This window comes from Suncus etruscus, chromosome 5 (assembly GCF_024139225.1).
Source record: "Suncus etruscus isolate mSunEtr1 chromosome 5, mSunEtr1.pri.cur, whole genome shotgun sequence".
NCBI lineage: Eukaryota > Metazoa > Chordata > Mammalia > Eulipotyphla > Soricidae > Suncus > Suncus etruscus.
Window position 1 is genome coordinate 86,502,055 of NC_064852.1, and position 22,309 is coordinate 86,524,363.

At 35.1% G+C, this 22,309-nt stretch overlaps 1 protein-coding gene across 2 annotated transcripts in view; it reads left to right on the forward strand.

Moving 5' to 3' along the window:
* The window catches only part of ZNF385B (zinc finger protein 385B), a 340,540-nt gene that overhangs the window by 233,388 nt on the left and 84,843 nt on the right, over nt 1–22,309 (forward strand). Inside the window, exons 1-2 of one of the 2 annotated variants that reach the window (XM_049773467.1) lie at nt 5,826–5,990; nt 21,535–21,677. In XM_049773467.1, coding sequence (XP_049629424.1) covers nt 21,588–21,677 — 90 coding nt within the window. In that variant the 5' untranslated portion in view covers nt 5,826–5,990; nt 21,535–21,587. Of the gene's footprint in view, nt 1–5,825; nt 5,991–21,534; nt 21,678–22,309 lie in introns of those variants that run through there. The other variant, XM_049773466.1, reaches the window with a different exon arrangement.

A 22,309-nucleotide genomic window follows, 5' to 3' on the forward strand; every position in this document is an offset into this window, starting at 1 on the left:
AACAAAAATCTAAGAGTGGTAATAAGGGATTTGGAAGAAGGAAGATGGACTGGTTTGATAAAAATGCTCTAGAAATTTATTTTAAGACTTAGATATTATTCAAGGAAATTAGATATTATGAAATTATTGTTAATATTATTAGATATGAATAATTATTAATATTAGGTTAGATATTATTTAAGCTGAAGAAAATGAAAAAATCTTAATTGTTTCTAGCTACCTAAATGCCTAACACTTTGAGCAAGATAGAAATCCCTACCAAGCAAAGAATTTTCTAAGGAGATACATCCTTTGAATAGATTTTAAATAAAATTAAGGAAAAAAATAACCACAACAGTGGTTATAGTTTTATTTTGTCATGAAGATGTAAATATTATATGAATAGAATATATACAGTTATTAATTGGTGAACAGTAAATATAGAGCTACATAGTATTTTCTACTTCTAATGTCACTATTATTCATAACAACTGAGATCACTGGGCTTGGAGAAATGTATCACTTCTAAGAGCTGAGCTGGATTTATAATTACCATTTTTATTACTGTATCTATTCTTTTAGGTTCGCCTAAAATTAATTTGATAGTTCATATACAAATTGGACACAAATAAATATACCAAATCTCTGAATCTGTTCTGTATGTTACTTAAGTGTTGACTATTGATGGCAAAAGTGCTATATATAGTTGCACAACCAAGAATGCAAAATCCTTTCTGACAAATTGGCCATTTCAAGTTTCTGTCATTCATCAAATACTTAATATTCAAGACCATCCATAAGAATAAACTTTGCATTGTAGTACTACAATTGTAGTACTACAATCTGGGGACTTGAGACACAAAGTAATTGTACATGTGTTTTGTTTTACTTGTCTTAATGTTTTTTTGTCTGAAAGTTCAAAATGAAGGTGTCAGCAAGGGGATTTCTTCTGAGAATTCTGTTTATGGGTAATTGTCTTCCCACCATAACTTCACCTTGTTCTCTTTCTTTGCATCTTTGTCTTCATAAAATAAAAATAAGAAAAAAAAAGAATAAACTTTGCAAAAGCAATACAAACCTCTTAATCCATGCTACTCCCTATAGCATGAAAATGGCAGACTTTATTCTAATAATGCTGCCAATTACTGAATAGATAGTAAATTAGTTACATATAAGTAAAATTATTTACGAATATAAGAAAATTTGTTAAAGTTTAGATACAAATCTATACAACTTCTAATTTTATCATGACAAATTGTCCATATAAATAAAGTTAGTTTTTTGTTGAGATGCATAAAAATCTCCATACTATTATAACATTAAGTTATCATATTATTTATTTATTTAAAGAAAATGCATCTCAGAGTTGATATAATTGATCATAATACATTTGTTTCAAGATGACAGAAAAAGCAATGTTATTAAAAAATAGAAAGAAAATAGATAAACTACTGGCTGGGCTGCATGGCGCCACCTGAGGCAGTAAGCGAGCAGGCTAGTGTGGCAGTGCCTTGGAGCTGTGGAGGCCACGACCATCCATCTGCCCCGCGTGCAGGATCCCATTAAAAGAACACCATGGGGAAAAAAATAGAAAAACTAAAAAAAAAATAAAATGGAAAAAAGAAAGAAGAAAAAGTTCATTGGCAAGTGTATTTGTGAAAGTTATTGTATCTTCAATAAAGTCATTAATACAATAGCAGAAGGTTTAGTAAGCTCTCTTTTTTAAACATAGGAGATACAAAAATACAATAAAAAGGTGTAACTGTGGTACTTGTTGTTGTTTGCATAGGCACAACAAAATATGTGAGAAATAGAGAGGAAAAAACGTTTGGCCTAAAAAACAGAGAGATATTACCCATGAAGTATTCTGGCTTAAGACAACTCTAGTCTCCAGACATACTAGGTTGTCCAACCCCAGAGTCATTCTCTGTGTTCCCAGTAAAAGCTCTTCATCATCACGGTTGTTGCTGTTAGGTTTCTGTGGTTAGAGATCCTGGTTTCTGTACAGATCCTATGTCAAAGTCGGGGTGGCATGGAGCATCTGGTTTCATCTCATTATTAGGTGGTAATGCAGAGAGTCTTGCCCTAAAAGTAGGTTGTTGCTGTTACCAAGTCATCAAGCTGTCATAAGGAACAGTGCCACAAGGCATTATTGGTGCATATGGGGTTGTAGGTACCAAGTTTAACAATCCCCATACCCTGGTTCTACTATAAACTCTGAACAGAGAGACTTATCTACTAGAATTCCATACTAAATATATCCCAAAAGCCGGGGAAATTGCTGCTACATAATAAGGGTTGTGCCTATTAAGGGAATACATTTAAAGAAATATTCAAGGGAGATATATATGTTCCCTTTAAGTCTTTTGAAATAGTCTGGGGGGGGTGTAAAATCGGGAGCACAGCTTCAATCTGTGATTTGGTCTTGTGGAGTCTAAAAAATAAATGTCTCCCAACAGTCACATATCAGGAAATGTCTTCTAGCGGGGGACTTCTCAGCAACCAAATCTGGTAGCAAGCAAAAGCCCACAGTGAAGGGAGGTGGAGGAAAAGGGGCCGCTGAGAGCAAAACAGTGGCAGCAGAGTATCCATATCTTCTCAGGCTGAGAATTTATCTTTTCATGTTGAAAGCTGGTTGACAGCTGGCTGGGGTGCGGAGAATGTTCTGTTATGTGAGGAGTTAAGAACTGAGGGTAAAAAGGGTTACATGGAGGTAAATAACATGAAGGACTAGAAAAGAGTTTGTAAGGTGGTAAGCAAAGGGGGGGGACAGGTTTTATATGATAGGGGGAGAACAATATACAATATAGACATTATATCTATTACTGATGGACATTAGACAGACATTGGTATGGCAAACATATACACTCATGAGCATACATCGATAGACACTGCAGGTTGATCCATCAGTTACATTTGGGGAGTCTATATCATGAAATTGTTATTATATATATTACAGATGGACATTAGACAGACTCATGCACATATATTGACAGACACTAAGGATAGATTATGGGTTACAGTTGAAAAGCTGATTCAGGTGGGACAGAATGCTTAAAAAAAAAGAATAGGGGCTGGAGAGGTGGCGCTAGAGGTAAGGTGTCTGCCTTGCAATGCTAGCCAAGGAAGCACTGTGGTTAAGCATCCCATATGGTCACCCCAAGCCAGGGGCAATTTTTGAGAGCATGGCCAGGAATAACCCCTGAGCATCAAATGGGTGTGGCCCCCCCAAAAAAAACAAACAATAAAAAAGAAAAAAAGAAAAATCTTAAAACTGGCAATTCTGATGGAAAGGTTTTCCATTTTCTAGGCCAATCATGGTTGGTGAGGATAAACTTTACTGAATAAAATCTTCATGTATTAGATTGTGTAGAGAGCATTCTTAAAAGCAGTCATAATGTTCAAGTCTAGAAAAGTAAGTGATATAGTATTGAGCACTATATAGGGAATCTATGCCACAAAATATTGTCCAGCAGGTCTTGAACATCCCATTTCCTTTCCTAAAAGCAATCTAAAATTATGAGCATTATGGTATCATGGCAAACTACCTATAATTTTTGTGCAGATGTACTAGCCCATGCAGTTTGGAAAATGAGAACTGATAGGAGGAAGAAAGGCTGCTGGGAAGACCCAAAGACAACCCCATTTCTGTTTGATGGGAGGGGTTAAGAACTGGTGTTCCCTTTTTCCTCCTGGCACCCACCTGGCTGGCCCCCAAAAGCAGATGACCAGTGCTGGCCTTGGACTCCAGGAAGCTACTGAGGAGCAACTGGATAGAAAAGGCACCAAGGACCTATTCAAGCTCCATAGAGGGCATTATGTTTGGGGCCTCTTTCTCCCCAGGGGAATGAAGATTCAGTGATCCAAATTATCATATATTTTATACTCCTTTGTCATTATATGCTTTAATTCATTACTTTAAATGTCAAAATCTACAGAAAAGAAAATAAATTTATAGGACTAATAGTCGTAAAGTATTCTAAACTAACAATGTAAATAAAAGTTAAGGTTTAGAAAAAGATTCCTTTTTTGTTGTTTTGTTTGTTTGGGGGCCATCCCCTGTGGCACTCAGCAATTACTCCTGGCTCTGCACTCAGAATTTTTTTTGAATCATCTTGTTCTGCCTCATAAATTAAGGGGGAAAATAAAGAACGGTTCTAGAATTAAAGAGTCGTATGAACATTGAGTTAATCAGACTTCAGAATCGATACCCAATCTTCAACAAGCTATACACAAAGGGGACCAGTTAAACAAGCAGTCTGGGCGGGGGTGGGGGGGCAAAAAAGGGAGGATGCTGGGAGCAGGGTTGGAGGGAGGACAACACTGGTGGTGGGAATACCCTTGATGCAATGTCACTGTATACTCTTGTAATTCACATTGGTCACAATAAAAATTATTAAGGAAGAAAGGAAAGAAGCGAGGGAAGGAGAGAGGGAGGGAGGGAGGGAAAAGGGAGGGAGGGAGGGAGAAAAGAAGGGAGGGAGGGAGGGAAGGAGGAAGGAAGGAAGGAAGGAAGGAAGGAAGGAAGGAAGGGAGGGAGGGAGGGAGGGAGGGAGGGAGGGAGGGAGGGAGGGAGGGAGGGGGGGGAGGGGGGGAGGAAGGAAGGAAGGAAGGAAAGAAGGAAGGAAGGAAGGAAGGAAGGAAGGAAGGAAGGAGGAAGGAGGGAGGGAGGGAGGGAGGTGGGAGGGAGGGAGGGAGGGAGGAAGGAAGGAAGGAAGGAAGGAAGGAAGGAAGGAAGGAAGGAAGGAAGGAAGGAAGGAAGGAAGGAAGGAAGGAAGGAAGGAAGGAAGGAAGAAAGGAAGGAAGGAAGGAAGGAAGAAGGAAGGAATCACTCTGGGCAGGTTCAGAGGACCTTATGGACCAGGATAGAAACTGGGTCAGTCCCAGGTCAGCCTTGTGAAGCGTAAATGTCCTACTGCTTTGCTATCGATCTGGACTCAAAAGTTCCCTTTTAGAAATAAAAAGTGACTAGTGAATAGATGATGGAGATGTAGAATATAGGCATAATATGAATTATTTAGGTCTAATAGAAAATTAAGAAATTCTGCCTTTTGCAATAAGGTGAATAGATCTAGAAAGTATTGTTTAATGAAAATATAAGATGGAAAAATACAGAAAAAGTATTTTCTTTAAAGTGACAATATAAACACATGAACCAAATAAAACAAAAATAACGTTTTTACACTAATATTATTTAGCAATATGAGAGTGTTATTTTTGTTTTGTTTTGTTTTGTTTTTTGGGCCATACCTGGCAGCGCTCAGGGGTTACTCCTTGCTCTCTGCTCAGAAATTACTCCTTGCAGTCTTGGGGGACCATATGGGATGCCCTTATTTGAACCACTGTTGGTCCAGGGTAAGCAGCTTGCAAGGCAAATGACCTATCTCTGTGCTATCCCTTTGGCCCCAGAATGTTAATTTTTAATGCTATTTAACCTGAAAGTTATTTAATGTCACAGTGCAATATATTTGTCATAAACAGAACTAAACAAAATCAGAAAAAACAGTGGGTCAGAAAATAAGAGATTTAGTCTCCCTTGTAGGAAAGAAAAAATAAACTGATAACTGAAAGTTCTAATTTGTTATAATAAATTGAAAGAATTTGTCTTGTTTTGTTGGGAAGGAGAGGATGCCAAGATCATTGGATTTGATTTTCTCTAAGGCAGTGGTAGTTTCTGAGTAGCTGAATAGCTGAAAGATATTTAGCTAAAGTACATGAAAGAAAGTAACTTGTCAGTCTTTTAGGATATATTTGGTTTAGTGTCGTCAGAAGGTAGTCTGCCTTCTCCCTGGAATCAAGTTGCAAACACTCTCCTCAATAGTAATTAGAGCTAAGCGGCAATTACAGGACATATGATTTGTTCAGACGCACTGCCTGTTGGCTGTTTCCTAGCACCACATTTCACGGGAGCACCAGGATGAAATGATGGAATTATTTATCTGTAAATGTAATACTGTGTACAGTGGTTGAATGCAGAAGTGAACGTGGACTGTAATCTTAAAAAAACGAAGGTAAGCATTACCTAACTAATGAACATTTACAGTTCAGGGAACTTTTTCATGATGTTATAATAGAAATGTGAAACAGTTAAAATCAATTATTAAAAGATAGGAGGATAAAAATTTGAATTAAAGCAAAGAGGACCAGCTTATTTCACAACTCTCCTACCCAGTATCTGCAAGCTTCCTAAATGTCTGTATATGAGTTGCAAAATTGAGTCATTGTACAAAATACAATAAATATGTAACCAATTTCCTACATTTTCTACATTTTATTTATATTTATGAACTATTGTTCCTTTTTCTTCAAAGTTGTCTAAGAAATAACTACTAGGTGAGATTCATTTTTAATCCAAATATGTTAGACTCCTCTCTTGTCTTCAAGAAGTGTAATTAAGCTGATAATTGTACATGTTCAAAAATTCACATTCAAATTGACAGAACAGTGCCTGGTTATCGGTAGTGAAATTGAGTGACATGAATGATTTACACCATACTGCATGATTTTTTAATAATAGTTACTTTACATTTTTAATTTTAAAATACAGTCTAGTTCTAATCAAAACTCTATTTCTTCATGTTTATTTAAACCTTTGGGCATAGAAATCTCTCTGGAAACCGAGTAAGTGTAGGTCCTCAAGAGGGAATATTATCGTGCAAGAGTAGATATAAATTTTTGTGTATGTTATAGATATTTGTAAAATTCTCATTTCCATTTAAATACTACATTTTCTTACACACCAACTAAACATTTTCTTTCAATTTTTATTTTAAAAAATATGAATGAATATTAGAAAGGTCATAGAAACTTCTAGCAGTTGGGTGTTGTTTTTATCATGTATTTCCCAGTGGGATTTCAGGTGATTTGCAAAAATTGGAGAAAAAACAACAACAACATAGACTTATTTATTTGGTGTTAGCACTAAGTGTTCAGTAGACTTTCATACAAATTGAGTAGATTAATGTCAAAGTGTATTTTTTTTAAATCCTAGAGACTGTAATGTATGTCCTTATAGAGACAATTTAGCTATCATAGAAAGTTAGCACTTAACTTAAAACTATATTTTTTAGTCCTTGGGTTCAATTATTGATTATATTTGCTTTAAATATTTTCTTGTCATGAAATTATTTATCCCTAACCACCAGTTTCTTCATATAAAATTGGGGTGTATGTAACCAAGGAGCAGCTTAGACATCTATACAATATAGGTCAAGCTCTTCTTTTCCAAAGCACTGATGTGAAAATTCTCTATAAAAATATGCAGTGAAATTTCCTGATAAATTTGTTTTAATTTACTCTTTTCATATGTATGGTGAATGCTATTCTGTGAACCCATGTAAAAAAATCCCCAGAATTTGCAACTGACATGAGATATAACCAGAAATTTATTTCTGATTTCAGATATAATCAGGTTTGAGATATAATTAGAATAGGCTAGGATCTTATTCTTCTATATTATTACAGAAACAAATTTATTCTATTAACAGAACCTTGCTGTTAATCTTTTGATTTATAGAAGCAAATTTTAAAAATAAAATCAATATGATATAGCTGCAAAACAAGACTAAAGACACATTTTGTGAGTGCTTTTGAATTCCCTGGAAGTATTAGGTGAGAATCAAAAGCAGAAAAGGATATGAGTGAGATAGGAATATGAAAGAGATAAACAGAGATGCTGAAGATACAGAGAGGCAGAAAAGAAAAAACGAGACAGAGGAAGAGAGAGAAAGGGAGATGAAAAAGATGGAAGACAAAAACTGGTAAATCTTTCTGAAAAAAAAAATCAATGCAAGTTTAAAAAAATAAAGAGTGGACAAGTTTTGATCTTTGGTTCTTTTTTTAATTTTTTTTAAACTGAAGATCTGCTTTATCTAATTACATAATTTGAGCATCAGTTCCATTTTTATTATTGTTTAATTCCCATTTGTTTTCTTTAAAGCCCAGGGAGTTTAACAGGTGATTTAAACTTTAGAAGAAACCAAGATCAAAAACAAATATTGTTCTAAAAAACATATTTTCATTTCTTTATTGCCTCCTAAAGAAAATCATTGAAATGTGAAAATGGAATATACTATGGTTAAATGTTCTGCTTTTTGTGGCTACTTATTAAAATTATTATATTTTTGAATTATGGTATCTTTTGGGAATGTGAGGATTAATCATATGGGAAGTCAAGAAAGACATTCCAAAAACTGGTACTAATTTATCATAATAGTACAAATATAAACACAATAAAGAGAGAACTGAACATTATTTATGATGAATCATTTTCATTGCAGAAAATCATTGAACATTGAGTAGAAGGCTGTAGCTGATGTTATTTCACATATCACTAGCACCTCATATGACACCCCCATGGCTGAAGTAGCATCAGTTTGTAGGGTGGTTGACAGAGTTGCAAGAAATTGGGCCATTCAGTTAACTAACCAACAGAAATCCATTTATGTATATCAGTATACTTTGTTTCTTAGTACCAAGATGAGAGCCCATTGTCTTGACTTGTGCTGCTCCTTTGAAAGCCTTGGATGCCCAATTTAACTAGATTGTTAATGCTCATAAGGCTTTTTGCTCTCCTGTATTTTTTAATAGATTTCTATCATATACTGAAAGATGGGGCAGGGGTCCATTTAGGAGTGAGATAGCAAGAAATTCTAAATAAGAATTAATGTTAGTTCTACTCTCTCCTGCAAAATAAAGCCAAATTTACTCTTCATCCCTTTCCCAATTTTCACTCTTTTCCCATCCTACCCTCATGTTTTCACATTAGTCAAATTCATTCATTCCCTTCTGGTGTGGTCTTATTAATCAGTTCAAAACAGGTTTCCATTTAGACAGAATGGTGCCTTGCATGATGCTTATCCACACCATCCTGGATGCCAGGTTGGAACCAACTACTAGGATCCTGGATGAAAATGGCTTTGGATTAATAGAAGGTTAAGAAGAGACCCATCTATGATGGTTACCAAAAATATAATATAACTGGAATTTTAGCTGTTATTCTGATGTGTTTTTGCAATGGAGATGTATTCTCAACTTATACTTTCTAAAGGTTTATTGCTTTATTCAGTAACAGGGACAACTGATTTTGAATAGCATTGAACTATTTGGTCAATCTTTAATCTAAGAAAAGTCTCTTTTCTTAGCCAACATAGAAAAAGAAAGTGCTGACAAAGCAAATATTAACTGGCTTTTCAATTGAGTAAGAGCCTAAAGGCCAGTAAGCAAACAGGGATCCCTGCTCTTCTCAACCTTTTGGCAGGGAGTTGGGGAATTTATGAACTGCTAAAAGTTTAGTCTCAAAATGCAAGGACTTAAATTCTCTGAAACTAAGGGGCAAAAACATTTTGTATACTGGAGCTAGGATTTATAGTAGCAGCTGTTCATTTATTGACTTTCTGAAGTGCTGTGTGTAGCCCCTTAAGCCTGTGTCTGTGTTTAAGCTTCAGGGGAAAAAAAGACCCAAGTACAGAGCCAGAGATACAGACATCTCTACTGCTTTGATCTGGTCCAATGGAAGGTCACTTGTCATTGCTTGTGCAAAGGTTACCTTTCAGATAGTATAAAAACTTTAATAAGAAAACCACCAATAGAAATATCACTCTGCCTTCTGCTATGAGGGTATTTGGATTAGTAATATTGAACCAAACAATACTATAAAATGTATTGTTTGAATAGTACTTATTTTTCTCTTTCCCTTGAGAATTGTAAATGCATTATTTTAAGTGAGGTATTACAATCAATTCCCCACCATTTTTTATAATGGATGGAAATATTCACTTTTGGCCATACTAAGCTTTCATTCATTTCACTTATTTTTTCATTATTCACAATAATAAAGCATTAACAATTCATTAAAAGTAATACTTCTAAATTTTAGTCAAAATATTTTAAAAAGACCAATACTAATATATTTAATTTTTAAAGAAGAAAGTGAACTATGCTATATGGATTTTGCATCTTTGAAAAGAATTAAGTTTATAAATTATTTTCCTGGGCAATGATCACTAGGTTTAGTACTACCACTGGTCAGGTACAGGCTGGATCAAGTTCACCTAATTCATTTTCTTAGATGAATTTATTTGTATTCTTAGATTAAGTTTACTTTTTTCTTTTGCTTTTCTTGGGAGGCACACCCAGTGATGCTCAGGGGCTACTCCTGGCTATGCGATCAGAAATCACTCCTGGCTTGGGGGACCATATGGAACACAGGGGAATTGAACTGTGGTCCGTCCTAGGTTAGCACATGCAAGACAAACTCTCTATGGCTTGTGCCACTGCTCCTGCCCCAGATTAAGTTTACTTCTAAAATCAGAATTTCTCTCTAAATATTTGTGACTTGAAAAACATAGATTTGGCCTTTTCTAGAAATATCTGTATTTCTACGAAGATCTCCACAGTAAATTTTAGTTCCAGGAAGTCATTTGGTCAGTCCTTATACATGTAAGGGTAATCCAGTAATTTTCTAAAACAGAAAGTGGTTTCAAACGTCATGAGAGTATCTTGATGCCAAAGACGGGATCATGGGGCAAACTGAACTCAGGAGCATCTCCCTGACCTTTTTGCCAAAAAAAATTGCATCAGACTATCATGACCTCACGATTCATTCTTGACCTCAGACAATTTTAGTAAAGCCCTGTCTGGAGATAATTTTGGCTTCTAAAGACTTAGTAATTTAGGAATGAAGTGCTTAACATTCCCTTTTGATAAGTCAGATATATTTTAAACTATTTTTTAAAAGTTGACAGCATTTGTCAGAAACCTATTTTCATTTCTTCATGCTTCCCTTCTTGCTTCGTCATTCTTGATATTAGGATATGGCATTGAGATACTACATTCTACTAGATAGGAGTACCAGACTATAAAGAAAATTGTATAGCCACAAAAGGTTAATTAGCTTGAACAAAGACAGTTGGGGGTTGAGGAAACTGGCCATGTTCCTGACTTGAGTTTAGTCCAAAGCACCTAATGACCTCTCTGCATTAGTGGAATAATGCTAGTCTGAAGTTTTGCATCCTTGGGCCCTAGCACCGAATTACACGCCTGATTGGTTGAGTACCTATGGAGTAACCCCAAACCCTTGAATACTGCTTGAGATTACCCCCAAATATGAAAAAGACATTTGTTCCTCAATAATGTTCTTTTTGAGAATAAATTTTGTGCTTTAATTTTCGAAATTCTCAGCTTTTCCAATGTTACTTTAAAAAAAAAAAGATTGCAACTAATGGAGTAACATTAAATGTTTAACCAAACTATTGTTTGTCATCTAGTGTCATAAATAAATCATGTTCATTTTTATCAATGTTTAAATATAAGAAATTCTGGTAGAAATGAATCATCACTTGAGATTCTACAACCACATATCGAAAAAGCTGTAGTGCACCGTAGTAGATTCCTTGTTTTGTGTGAAAGCCAGCATGTCACTACTAAACCCAAAGGACATTAGGACTTAAAATCTATCATGCTCTGGCTTCGCTGCTGGGTTTTGATGCAGCACTTCATTATTGCTTGTAAACTTCAGTGTGCGCTGAGAGGATTTATTTTTTAATGCAGCATTCTGCCAGAATGCTGATGTTGGAGCTGTTTGGAGGGAATTCTGAGCTGCCTCAAAGGAGATTCGGGCACAGAACTGTCAATCGTTAAGATTTTATAGACCCAGAGTTCTAGATACATATTTTCTCTTTGGCATCACTAGATTCTATGTCAGTTTTCTCTATCCACTTCGAAACTTAGCATGGAAGCATCAGGATTAAAGAGAGTTTCAATTTTCTCACAAATCATTTTGAGTAAAATCAAGCCTCACATCGGAAAAGGAATTTAAAATGAAACGTTCATCCTAAAATATATGAACTTGACAGTGTTTGAAGATTTCTTATTGGGGAGTTTTATGCTTGCCAAAATAGCTTACATAATTCTTAAAACTTTATTAACTATAGGATATAGAAAAGTGCATATAAGATTAGGGGTGATGAATATGCACATATATAAAGACAGCTATGCAACTGATACTAAGATCAAGTAACAAAACATTCTATCACCCTAGCTTTTCACATAGTTTGATACCCACTTCCAACAGATCCTGTCCCTCCTTCATTCTCTTAGTTAACAGTATAAACTAGATCTAACAGATTTGGGGCTTTATATTATTCTTTCATACAGAATGTTGATATAACTCCCAAACTTTAGCTCTTTTATTTATACTTAAGGGTCTATTTATTGTTGCAATATTCTTTATGTGTTTTATTGCATGTCCCATTGTTTTATTGTGATTCTACCAAAATTTTTCTTGCCATTGATAATAGACTAATTATGCAGTTTCTATTTCATCTAAGTACTATTACTTTGAATAGTTAAAGCTATATAATTATGTTACATATATACTTAGAAGAGGAATTGTTATATCATAGAATATATATGTATTTATTGTTTTAGTAGATTGAAAAATACATAAAAAATTTAACAACTGATAAATTGTGCTTTAGATAAGAGTTCTAATTGATTCTTATCCTCATCTATGTCTAATAATCCCTAAGTTCTTTGTAGCCATGATTTTGGGGTCAATAATAATATTTTGTCACTTCTCTATGTATATTTGTAATAAGGTACTCAGGGCTTACTTTTGACTCTGCACTCAAGAATTGTTCCTAGTGGTACTCAAGAGACAATATACAATGCTGGATATCAAACCCCAGTTGGATATGTGCAATGCAAGCACTTTACCTGCTGTACTATAGCTCTGGTCCTGATATGTACATTTTTATGCTCACCAATCATTTTAACACTCTTTTATAAAACACCTTTGAATGTTGTGCTGTCATTGTTTTCTTTGTATTAATTTTTATTCTAAATATATTTATTATGCCAAAGTATATTAATTATGAGAACCATCTCCCATTTTGTGGATGGCTTTTGACAGAGCTGTATTCTTAGTAGAGTATTTGACCAAACGTTTCCTTTACTTGTTAGTACTTTTTCTTTTATGCTTAAGAAATCTTTGCTTTTCTCTGTTTCTTTTCTATCAACTTCAAACTCTAGTAATACCTTGGGTGCCTAACATAATATTTAATTTAATAGATTTTTATCTTATATTACTTTTTGCTTATGTGGGCTCCCTTTCTGATTTTCAACTCTAAAATCACTATTTCTCAAAACATATTTTAAGAACTAAGTTTATAGAAACATTTATTAACCCAACCCTTAACCAGATGTAAATTTCTTTTCTCCTAACCTTCCTCATATTTTATTAATAATATGTGACCCTGATACAGATTGTCTTTTCTAAGTATTAATGCATTTAACTATATATACTAGCCTCATGGAAAGAAAATTGTCTTTGACTCTGTCTATATTTCCTATATCTGTCAGCAATGTGCTTTGTACAATTGGTTATCAATACTATTTATTGAATTAAGTAATACTATTTGAAGAAGAGTATTTTATTTTATTTTATTTGGTGGGCTTTTGGGGGGGGAGGCACATCATTGTTACTCAGGGCTTACTCCTGTCTCTGCACTCAGGAATTACTCTGGCCTCAGGATTTGACAGGACGCAGAAACCAGATGGGTGCCAAGATCATATAAAGGGCATCCATCTTGAAGGCAAATGCCCTTTCTGCTATGCATTTGCTTTGACCCCAAGGAAGTGTAATTTAAATAAATATTTCTTTTTTGTTTGTTTGTTTTGGGTCCCACCCGGCAGCGCTCAGGGGTTACTCCTGGCTCCACGCTCAGAAATTGCTCCTGGCAGGCTCAGGGGACCATATGGGATGCCAGGGATTGGAACCAATGACCTTCTGCATGAAAGGCAAAAACATCTCTCCAGCCCCTAAATAAATATTTCTAGAAGTAGTTGTTAAAATAAGTTTAGTTATTTCAGTATTAGATACTATATTAAGGTCAAATAAAAGATTCAGCTAATTTCATATATAAAGAGTTACAACACTGAAAAGTTTTTGTGTCCCTTCCTTTCCCTTTGCTGTTGCAATAATCAGGATTGCATTCAGATAATTAACTATTAACTTGCACACATGCCCTCTAAGGTCACATATTAATTTCAATCCTTGCACATACTTAGTTTCAGAGATCAAGAGCTGTAATGTTGATGAGATCACATAAAGTTGTGGAGATGGTCACCAGAGATCAAAGTTACAATCTCACCAACCTGAAACAATCCAGGGCAGGTACTTTTACCATTGAGCCATCCTGGGTGGAGTAACAAATGCGGTGGTCTGGAGGAAATTATGCATCCATCTCTCTGCTCAACTCACTTGGCCATCACGAGAAATGACTGGTATGGGTCGAAACTGATAAAGTTTGCTAAAGGCATCTACTCGGCCTTGATGCTTATACCTCACTAGCCCACAAGGCAGTTCTCCAGTTTTGCTTCAATTGAAGCCCACTTATTCCACATAGAGGCGGCCTGTGCCTCCTGATAGCTACTTGGGAATCCCCCACTTCAGTTTAATTAAAATATAAGGGCTATACTCTGAAGAGAAACATAGAGAAGTTTTGTAAGTCAGTGCAATTGTTCCTAATTTTGATTGTATAATTAGTTATAGGACTTGTCAAAATCCATGAAACTGTATACTAGAAAGCTCAATAAGACATATATGAATTATTAATTAAAAAGTAAAATAAAGCTAGGAGAATTGGCATAGTGGATAAAGCACTTGCCTTTATTGCATGCATCTGACCTGAGATGGCACCCAATGGCCCATATGGTCCCCTGAGTGATCCAGGAGCTCAGAGCTAGAAATAAGCCCTGAGCATAGTCAGGTATGGCCCAGAAATAGAATGAGGTGGTAAAATAACTTTTTTCTGTGTTATTATCATCACATATATACATATATAAGAGGAGTAGACATTTAATATACTGCTCTATAAATTGTAGAATTAATTTTAATATTTACAGGACTGAAGAGATAGCACAGCAGTAGGGTAATTGCCTTGTATGCAGACAACCCAGAATGGACCCGAGTTCAGAACCTGGCATCCTTTTGGACCCACAGCCCACCAGGAGCAATTTCTGAGTTCAGAAATCAGGAGTAACACCTGACCACCTATGGATGTGGCCCAAAAACATTTAAAAAAAAAACAAGAATAATTTTTTTATTTTTAATTATGTATATAAATGAATAAGATTTTTATGAACTCATGTGTTATGTATGTACATATGTAACATGCTTAATGTGAAGCTGACACATAACATGCTCCATAAAATCTGAGACTGTGGCCGGAGGAATAGCACAGCAGTAGGGCATTTGCCTTGCACACAGCCGATCCAGGATGAAACTTGGTTTTGTTCCTGGGGTCCCATATTGTCCCCTGAGTCAGTAGATATTTCTGAGCACATAGTCAGGAATAACCCCTGAGCATCACAGGGTGTAGCCCATAAAGCAAAAAAAAAAAATCTTAATCTGTAATTATTCTGTGGGCCTTTTAGAGACCTCTTTATTAAACATATCCTCGAGTCACGTATCTCATAATCATCTCCTAGATTGATGCCTTCATAGATTTGTTTTTCTTTCATGATGAACTGATAAAAAAAGAAAATGATAAAAACAGGGATGAAGAAATGTGGGTTGGTGACTGATCTGATAAAGGAGAAAAAAGAGAAAGTTACTCAGTATAAGGAGCAGACACTGGAAAAGCAAAAGAGAAAAGTGTGTGTGTGTGTGTGTGTGTGTGTGTGTGAGAGAGAGAGAGAGAGAGAGAGAGAGAGAGAGAGAGAGAGAGAGAGAGAGAGAGAGAGAGAGAGAGAGTCAAGTTTGGAAGTTTGGTGGGAAGCCTGAAGTGCTTTAGAGAAATCTTTGAAAGTTCTAATTGATATGTCCCTAATAGATTTTTATAATGTAAGTTTCTATTTTAGTGCTCACTAAGGCAGATATGCATACACAAGAGGAAAGTACTTCAAGATTTGACAAACAAAATGACAAAGAGACAAAGAGATTTTTATTTTAATCTGTGAAAACAGAAAATTTTTCTTTTATGTTGGATAAAGTCTTTAAGGTTGTGGTGTCTTTATAAATAAAGAAGAACCACTAGGAACCTAGAAAACTATTGTCGCCTTCAAGATCATGTTTCTAAAGGTCAATGACTAAAGCAATTGGTTTCTGTCACCTGATTTTCAAATGAGTTTTATATATTGATATATTATGACATAATCTATTGGCATAATAAAGTATCTATTAAGTGACCACAGCACATGGCTGAAATAATAGAAATGAAATAATCATAGAGGTCAGATGTCTTTCACGTAATTTTGGTTTGAGAAATTAAATGAAAATGGTTTAGATTTTACAATCAAATAAAATTTATAGATGAGGGTGAATGCATCATCTTTTTATTTTTGGCACCATGGTTTATAAACTGTTATTAGTAAAATTTCATACATCAACTACTCTAGCAGCACACCTTTAACCCATATGTTCACTTATATTTAGCATTGTCCCAGGGTGTAACCTCATCTGCCCTCCCAATCTCCTTTGTAAGTTTCCTAATAAAGACAAATTCTCAGTTTCTTGAGACTTTGGGCATTTATACTATTTCTTCATATCCCATATATAAGAGAGATCATCATCAACTGTTCCTTTCTTGAGGGACATTCAGCACAACACTCAGCCAGCAAAGTTTTATGATTTTATTTTATTTTTTACTGCCGAGTAGTATTCCAAGGTTAATTGCATTTTTATTGAAAGAATATAAAATGTGAAATTTTCATGGTGACCATGATACTTTTGGAGTATGCATGCTTTGGGGTGTTTTGATGCAGGGAGATAAAATCTATGTATGTGTGCATAGAACTGCAAATCACCTAATAACCATATAAAGTAGAAAATTGCTATTTATAAATTTACTGTGATATGTGGCAAAATTATATCTTAAACTTAGAACTAGCTATAAAACTAGCTGTAGGCAATGTTGATATATTTTTGTCAAATAATTTGGACATAAGACAATGATGGGTTCAGTCCCATTACAATAGTAATGTGATTTTATTTGTTTGTATGTTTGTTTGTTTGTTTGGGAGCCTCCCAAGTAGTGCTGAGGAGGTCTAGAGACCCAATGCATTTCTCACCAACTAGGCCAATGGTTTGTCAACAAGAACTCAGAGATACCATGCTGCCTCTTATTAAATTTTAAACCATTTTGGAGCTTGGATTTTAGATGACTTAAAATTTTCTTAAAGAAAACCATAAATTATTTCGGTTAGATTTCTGCTGTGGCTACTGCAGACTTTCTGGCATCACAGAAAAATCAGCAGCAGCAGCAAAATCAAAACTATGGTGACAAAGATCAATATATAAATTAGCCTGTGCAGAAGTGCTCGTTCCTTTTCTCCTTTGCAAAATCTTTGTTTGAAACAAGAATTTATAGTGAAAAATATTCAAAACTCAGTTTTCAAAGTGAACACATTAAGGTTGAGTTGAGAAAATTGATGAAAACAGTTTTTGTTGATTCAGAAGCTCTACCGGTACTTAAAAAAAAAAAACTGTGTTTAACATGAATAATGTCATCAAAATGCTAATAAAGTGGTAAAAAGCTGCTAAGTTTTTTATGCTAAAGTAATCCACAAGCCTTGTCCTTATTAGCATAGAGGTTTGATTGAGTAAGGGTGATCTTTATGCATCTCAACCTTTGTTGATGGAGCAATGTCTGCCAGGTTCCATGTTGCATTTTCTTTGATTTGAATTTGTTAGTACAAAGTGATTCTCACCAGGCATATCATGGGCCATGTACTTTACATGATGTTATTAGAATGATCACTTGTGGGTTTCAAAAGGATTTTTTCTGAAGCCATATATAGCACAGTGGGAAATATACTTGCCTTGCATGCAACTGGCATCATGTATGTTTCTCCCAAGGCTGAGACAGGAGGGTTCCCTGAATGCAGAACCAGTAGTATGCCCTGAGTGTAGCCAACAGTGGTTCCAAACAAATATAAAAATAAAGAGCGGTGGAGCAAGCAGTAAGGCATGCACTAGTCTAGGACGGACCGTGTTTCTATCCCCCGGTGTCCCATATGGTCCCCAAGCCAAGAGCAATTTCTAAGTTCATAGCCAGTAGTAACCCCTGAGCATCACCAGGTGTAGCCCAAAAACCAAAAAAAAAAATAATAATAAAAATGAAAAGATAAAGAAATTTTAATTTTCTTTTGAGATCTACTATAGTAAAATAATTCACATTTGTTTATTAAGTACCTTTAATATATCCCTGTACTTTTATACTTTAGTCTGTTAACCACTATAACAATTATAAAAGTCCATTGCTTTGATATAAGAAATATTAGTTTTGTGTATATTTCTTCTTTGTTTGTTTGAAGGCCTCCCAAGTAGTATTAAGGAGATCTAGGGAACCACTGTAATTCTCACCAACTGTGTCAATTGCTCCTAAGAATCCCAAGAGCAATTTTAGAATGATAGGTGCTGACCTGCAGTGACACATGAACACTATATGGGAGTAAGTGCTTTGACCATCACTGGGTGAGGTCCCAAAACAAACAAAAATATTAGTTTCCTGGCAATTTAATTGACATTTTAAGACAAATATTTTAAAGTCAATAATTTAATAAGTACCCCTGCCATATTTGATCTACAAGCTCTGAAATTATTAAGGAATGTTACCTAATTATAAGAAGCATGTGATTAAAGAGAGAGTAGTTATGGGAATGCCAGACTGAGATCAGAGTATTTACTCGGGATCTAAATAATACTGTTCGGTCTATATTTTGGCAGTTGTTTTTCTGTTTGTTTGTTTGTTTAGTTAGTTAGTTTTGCTAAATCCTACTAAATATTCCCTAGTGGACAGGACTGACCTTTGGACTTTCCTTTACAGAAATGCTTCAAGTGCTTTTCTCAATTCTTCAAATTTGGAAACAATGTAAATGTAATTTGACAGTCCATTGAACACTGTTATCAATAATGTTCTGTAATGATTTGAAATATGATGAATTTATTAAGGAAATGCAATACCAAAATTATCATTGAATAGAGATTTTAATTATTCCTGGTAATTGTAGAATGTTTTAATTATTAGAGCATTTTCCCAAACTGTTTATTATTTTAATAAGCCAGTTGGAAATTTTAGGCATGTAATTGTTTGTGATTCATATATGCATGCTGGGAGAAATGGGAGCTGTCAGACACTATTAATGCCAATGTGAGTAGTTTGGCCATTTTGGAAAATAGTCTGGAAGATTTTAACTCAAACAATGGAATTAAAAATGCTTTTATTTATTTATTTTGGCTTTAAGCTCTATTTATGCTCTCTTGGTGCTCCAGGCTAACTCCTGGTTCTACACTAAGTGATCACTCCTAAGGGGCTGGGATAAAACCTGGGTCAGCCAAATACAAGGCACGTGTAGTATCTCTCTTCATGTTCTGGAATTCCCAGTTCTATCTTTAGATATGTCTAAGAGTACTGAAAGCATTAGCTACACAAAAATTTATAAACAAATATTTGGATTTCATTATTCATAAAAAGTCACAAACAAAAAACAATGTTTTTCAGTTAGTGAGTATATAAGTACATATAGTGCATCCATGCAATGAAATAATGAATCTTAAACATGAATGAAATAGTTTTGCAATTCTTGAAAATCTTAAAAACATTTTGGCAAGTGAAAGAAATGTTGCAAAAGACTTTGTATTGCGTGATATCATTTAAGTAAAATGTGGACAACAAACAAGCATATAAAGACAAAGTATATTAATACTGTTAATACTAAGGGTATTGAACTGAAGCAGTGAATGACTTTTATCAATTTGAAGTTTTTTTAAGAGCTATGAAAATGTCCTGTGGTTGGTTGTGGTGATGGGTATAACTGTCTGAATATACAACATATGAAGGGAATAGTACACAAGTGGGTAAATTATCTTAATATATGAATTATATCTCAATAAATCTATTATATTATAAAAAAGAAAAGTACACCAAATTTTGTCTTCCAGAAAGTCAGTTGTACCTCAGTGACTTAGATGCATATCTGGTTGGCAGAGAGAAGTGCTTTAGCATATGGGTTAAACCAGATAGCTAAATAAATGGCAACACTTTTGATTATTAAAATAAATAATTCCTAAAGTACTTTGCATCACTTTGTGTGTGTCTTAGTGTGTGTTTGGTGGGGAGACACATCCAGCTGTGTTCAGAGCTTACTCCTGGCTCTGTGCTCAGGGATCACTCCTGGCAGGTCTTAGGAAACCTTACAGGGTGTGACTAAACCCATGTTATCTGGATTCAAGGCAAGGGCTCTGCTACTGTAATATATTTTTTTTATTTGGGGGCCACACCCAGTTGTGCTCAAGGTTTGCTCCTGGCCATGTGCTTGGAAATCATTCTGAGTGAGCCCGATTGATTGAACCAAAGTCAACTGAAAGGACTGTTACCTGTTATACTGTCCTCTAGTCCAACATAATTATTGCCTTTTTAAGAGTAAAAGTGGAACGAAAATATTTTTCATTTTTGCCCTAATTCCTTTCTCCCTTAATACTCAACTGATTTTAAGACCACAACTACTTGTTTTAGATTCTCTAACTCTGCAATGTCTAGACTACTTATTTACCTCAAAGTAAAGATTATTTTAGGTTGATTTTTTAGAGGGAAAAATTGAATATTAAACTTCCTTGGAAGCAAACTGAAAAATAGAGTTCAAGGGGTTTTTTGTTTGTTTGGTTGGTTTTTTGTTTGTTTTTTGGGCCACACCCGTTGACACTCAGGGGTTACTCCTGGCTATGTACTCAGAAATCGCTCCTGGCTTGGGGGACCATATGAGACGCTGGGAGATCGAACCGTGGTCCATCCTAGGCTAGCGCTTGCAAGGCAGACACCTTACCTCTAGTGCCACCGCTCTGGCCCAGAGTTCAAGGTTTTTAAACATGGAAAATTAAGAGAATAACAATTGACAATGGTAACAGACCCTGGAGAAGCTAAGAACTCAGCCTTCCAAGTGGTTGGAATTGGAGGTAGGGTGGAAGGGATGATTGAGTTGAAGAGTCGCTGTCACTGGAGGTGGGTGTGGTATTGGAACATTGTGTGCCTGAAATTCCATTATTCACAGTATTATAAAGCAAGGTGTCCAAATAAAATTGAAAATAAAACAAATTTATGGTTTATTCCTCTTGTAAAGACCTCTTGTAATTTTCTCTGATTTACACAAGACATACTGCTAGCCATTCAGTTATGTTAAACAGCAAAGAGCATGAAACTCTGATCTTCTTCCTTCTGCTTTTCTACATTTTTGACTAGTCAGAGACAAAGGTTAGGCTGCAGGAAAACAACATTCTGCCCCACCTACCAGAGAAGCTATATGCTAAATATTCCACTAATTCTAAGCAGTTCTTAAAATTTGCCTTAGAAAAATATTTAGTGGCCCTTTTTAGAAAGATGACCTGGAAGACCCTTTGAATTATACTTTCTCCTTCAATAGCCTTAACATACATCCAGTGTCAGTTTTCTACATGTAGAGAGCAGCTTAGCAGTCTTATTTGTCCAAAGTATTTGAACTGTGCAAGAAAATGGTATTATAAAGAAGTTGAATTCATTTTTGTTTCGTTCTTGGCAGGCAGTACATGCCACACTACGACCCTTCCTGCCCTGGTGCGTACTCCAACCCTGATGATGCAACCTTCACTGGATATCAAACCATTTATGTCTTTTCCAGTGGACAATAGCTCTGCTGTTGGGCTCTTTCCAAATTTTAACACAGTGAGTAAATGCTTTTCTGTTTTATTTGTGATCTCAAACTCTTTCATTGCAATTGTGAGTAGGTAATTTCAAGTAACATGTTTATAAAGTATGTCATTTTGGATCATATGTTGGTTACACTGTTCAAACTGTATTATGGATGATAATGTTTCCCCTCTGGGATTTAGTACAAACAATAGTCAGAATGTTTATTGTAAAAATATGTCCGCAGGTGATTTTTGTCTTGTTACTTTGTGAAATTTTTGACAGACTTTTCAGTGGCTTGAATATACATATTCTTTTTGGAGGGTTATTTTATGTGCCCAAGAACAAAACTTAGAGTCAACGAACATAGAATTTTCCCTGCTGAAAAAAATAAATGGGGGGGATATTATAGTATCCTCTATAAATATCATTTGGAAGATATTGTAGATTTTATTAATAATTTAGATAGAAAAAAGAAAAATGTCTTTTTAACTGCTTACATGATCTTTGTATTCCTTTTAAAATGTGACAAATATTAGTGAATTACCTATAATTATCAGTCTTTTTCATTAAATTCTTCTGACGTTACTTTAACTGGCTCTAATAGACATTTTGTTGGTGAACTAAGTGGAATGTGGCCCCTTTTTCAATGGAATTCAGCATTAAAT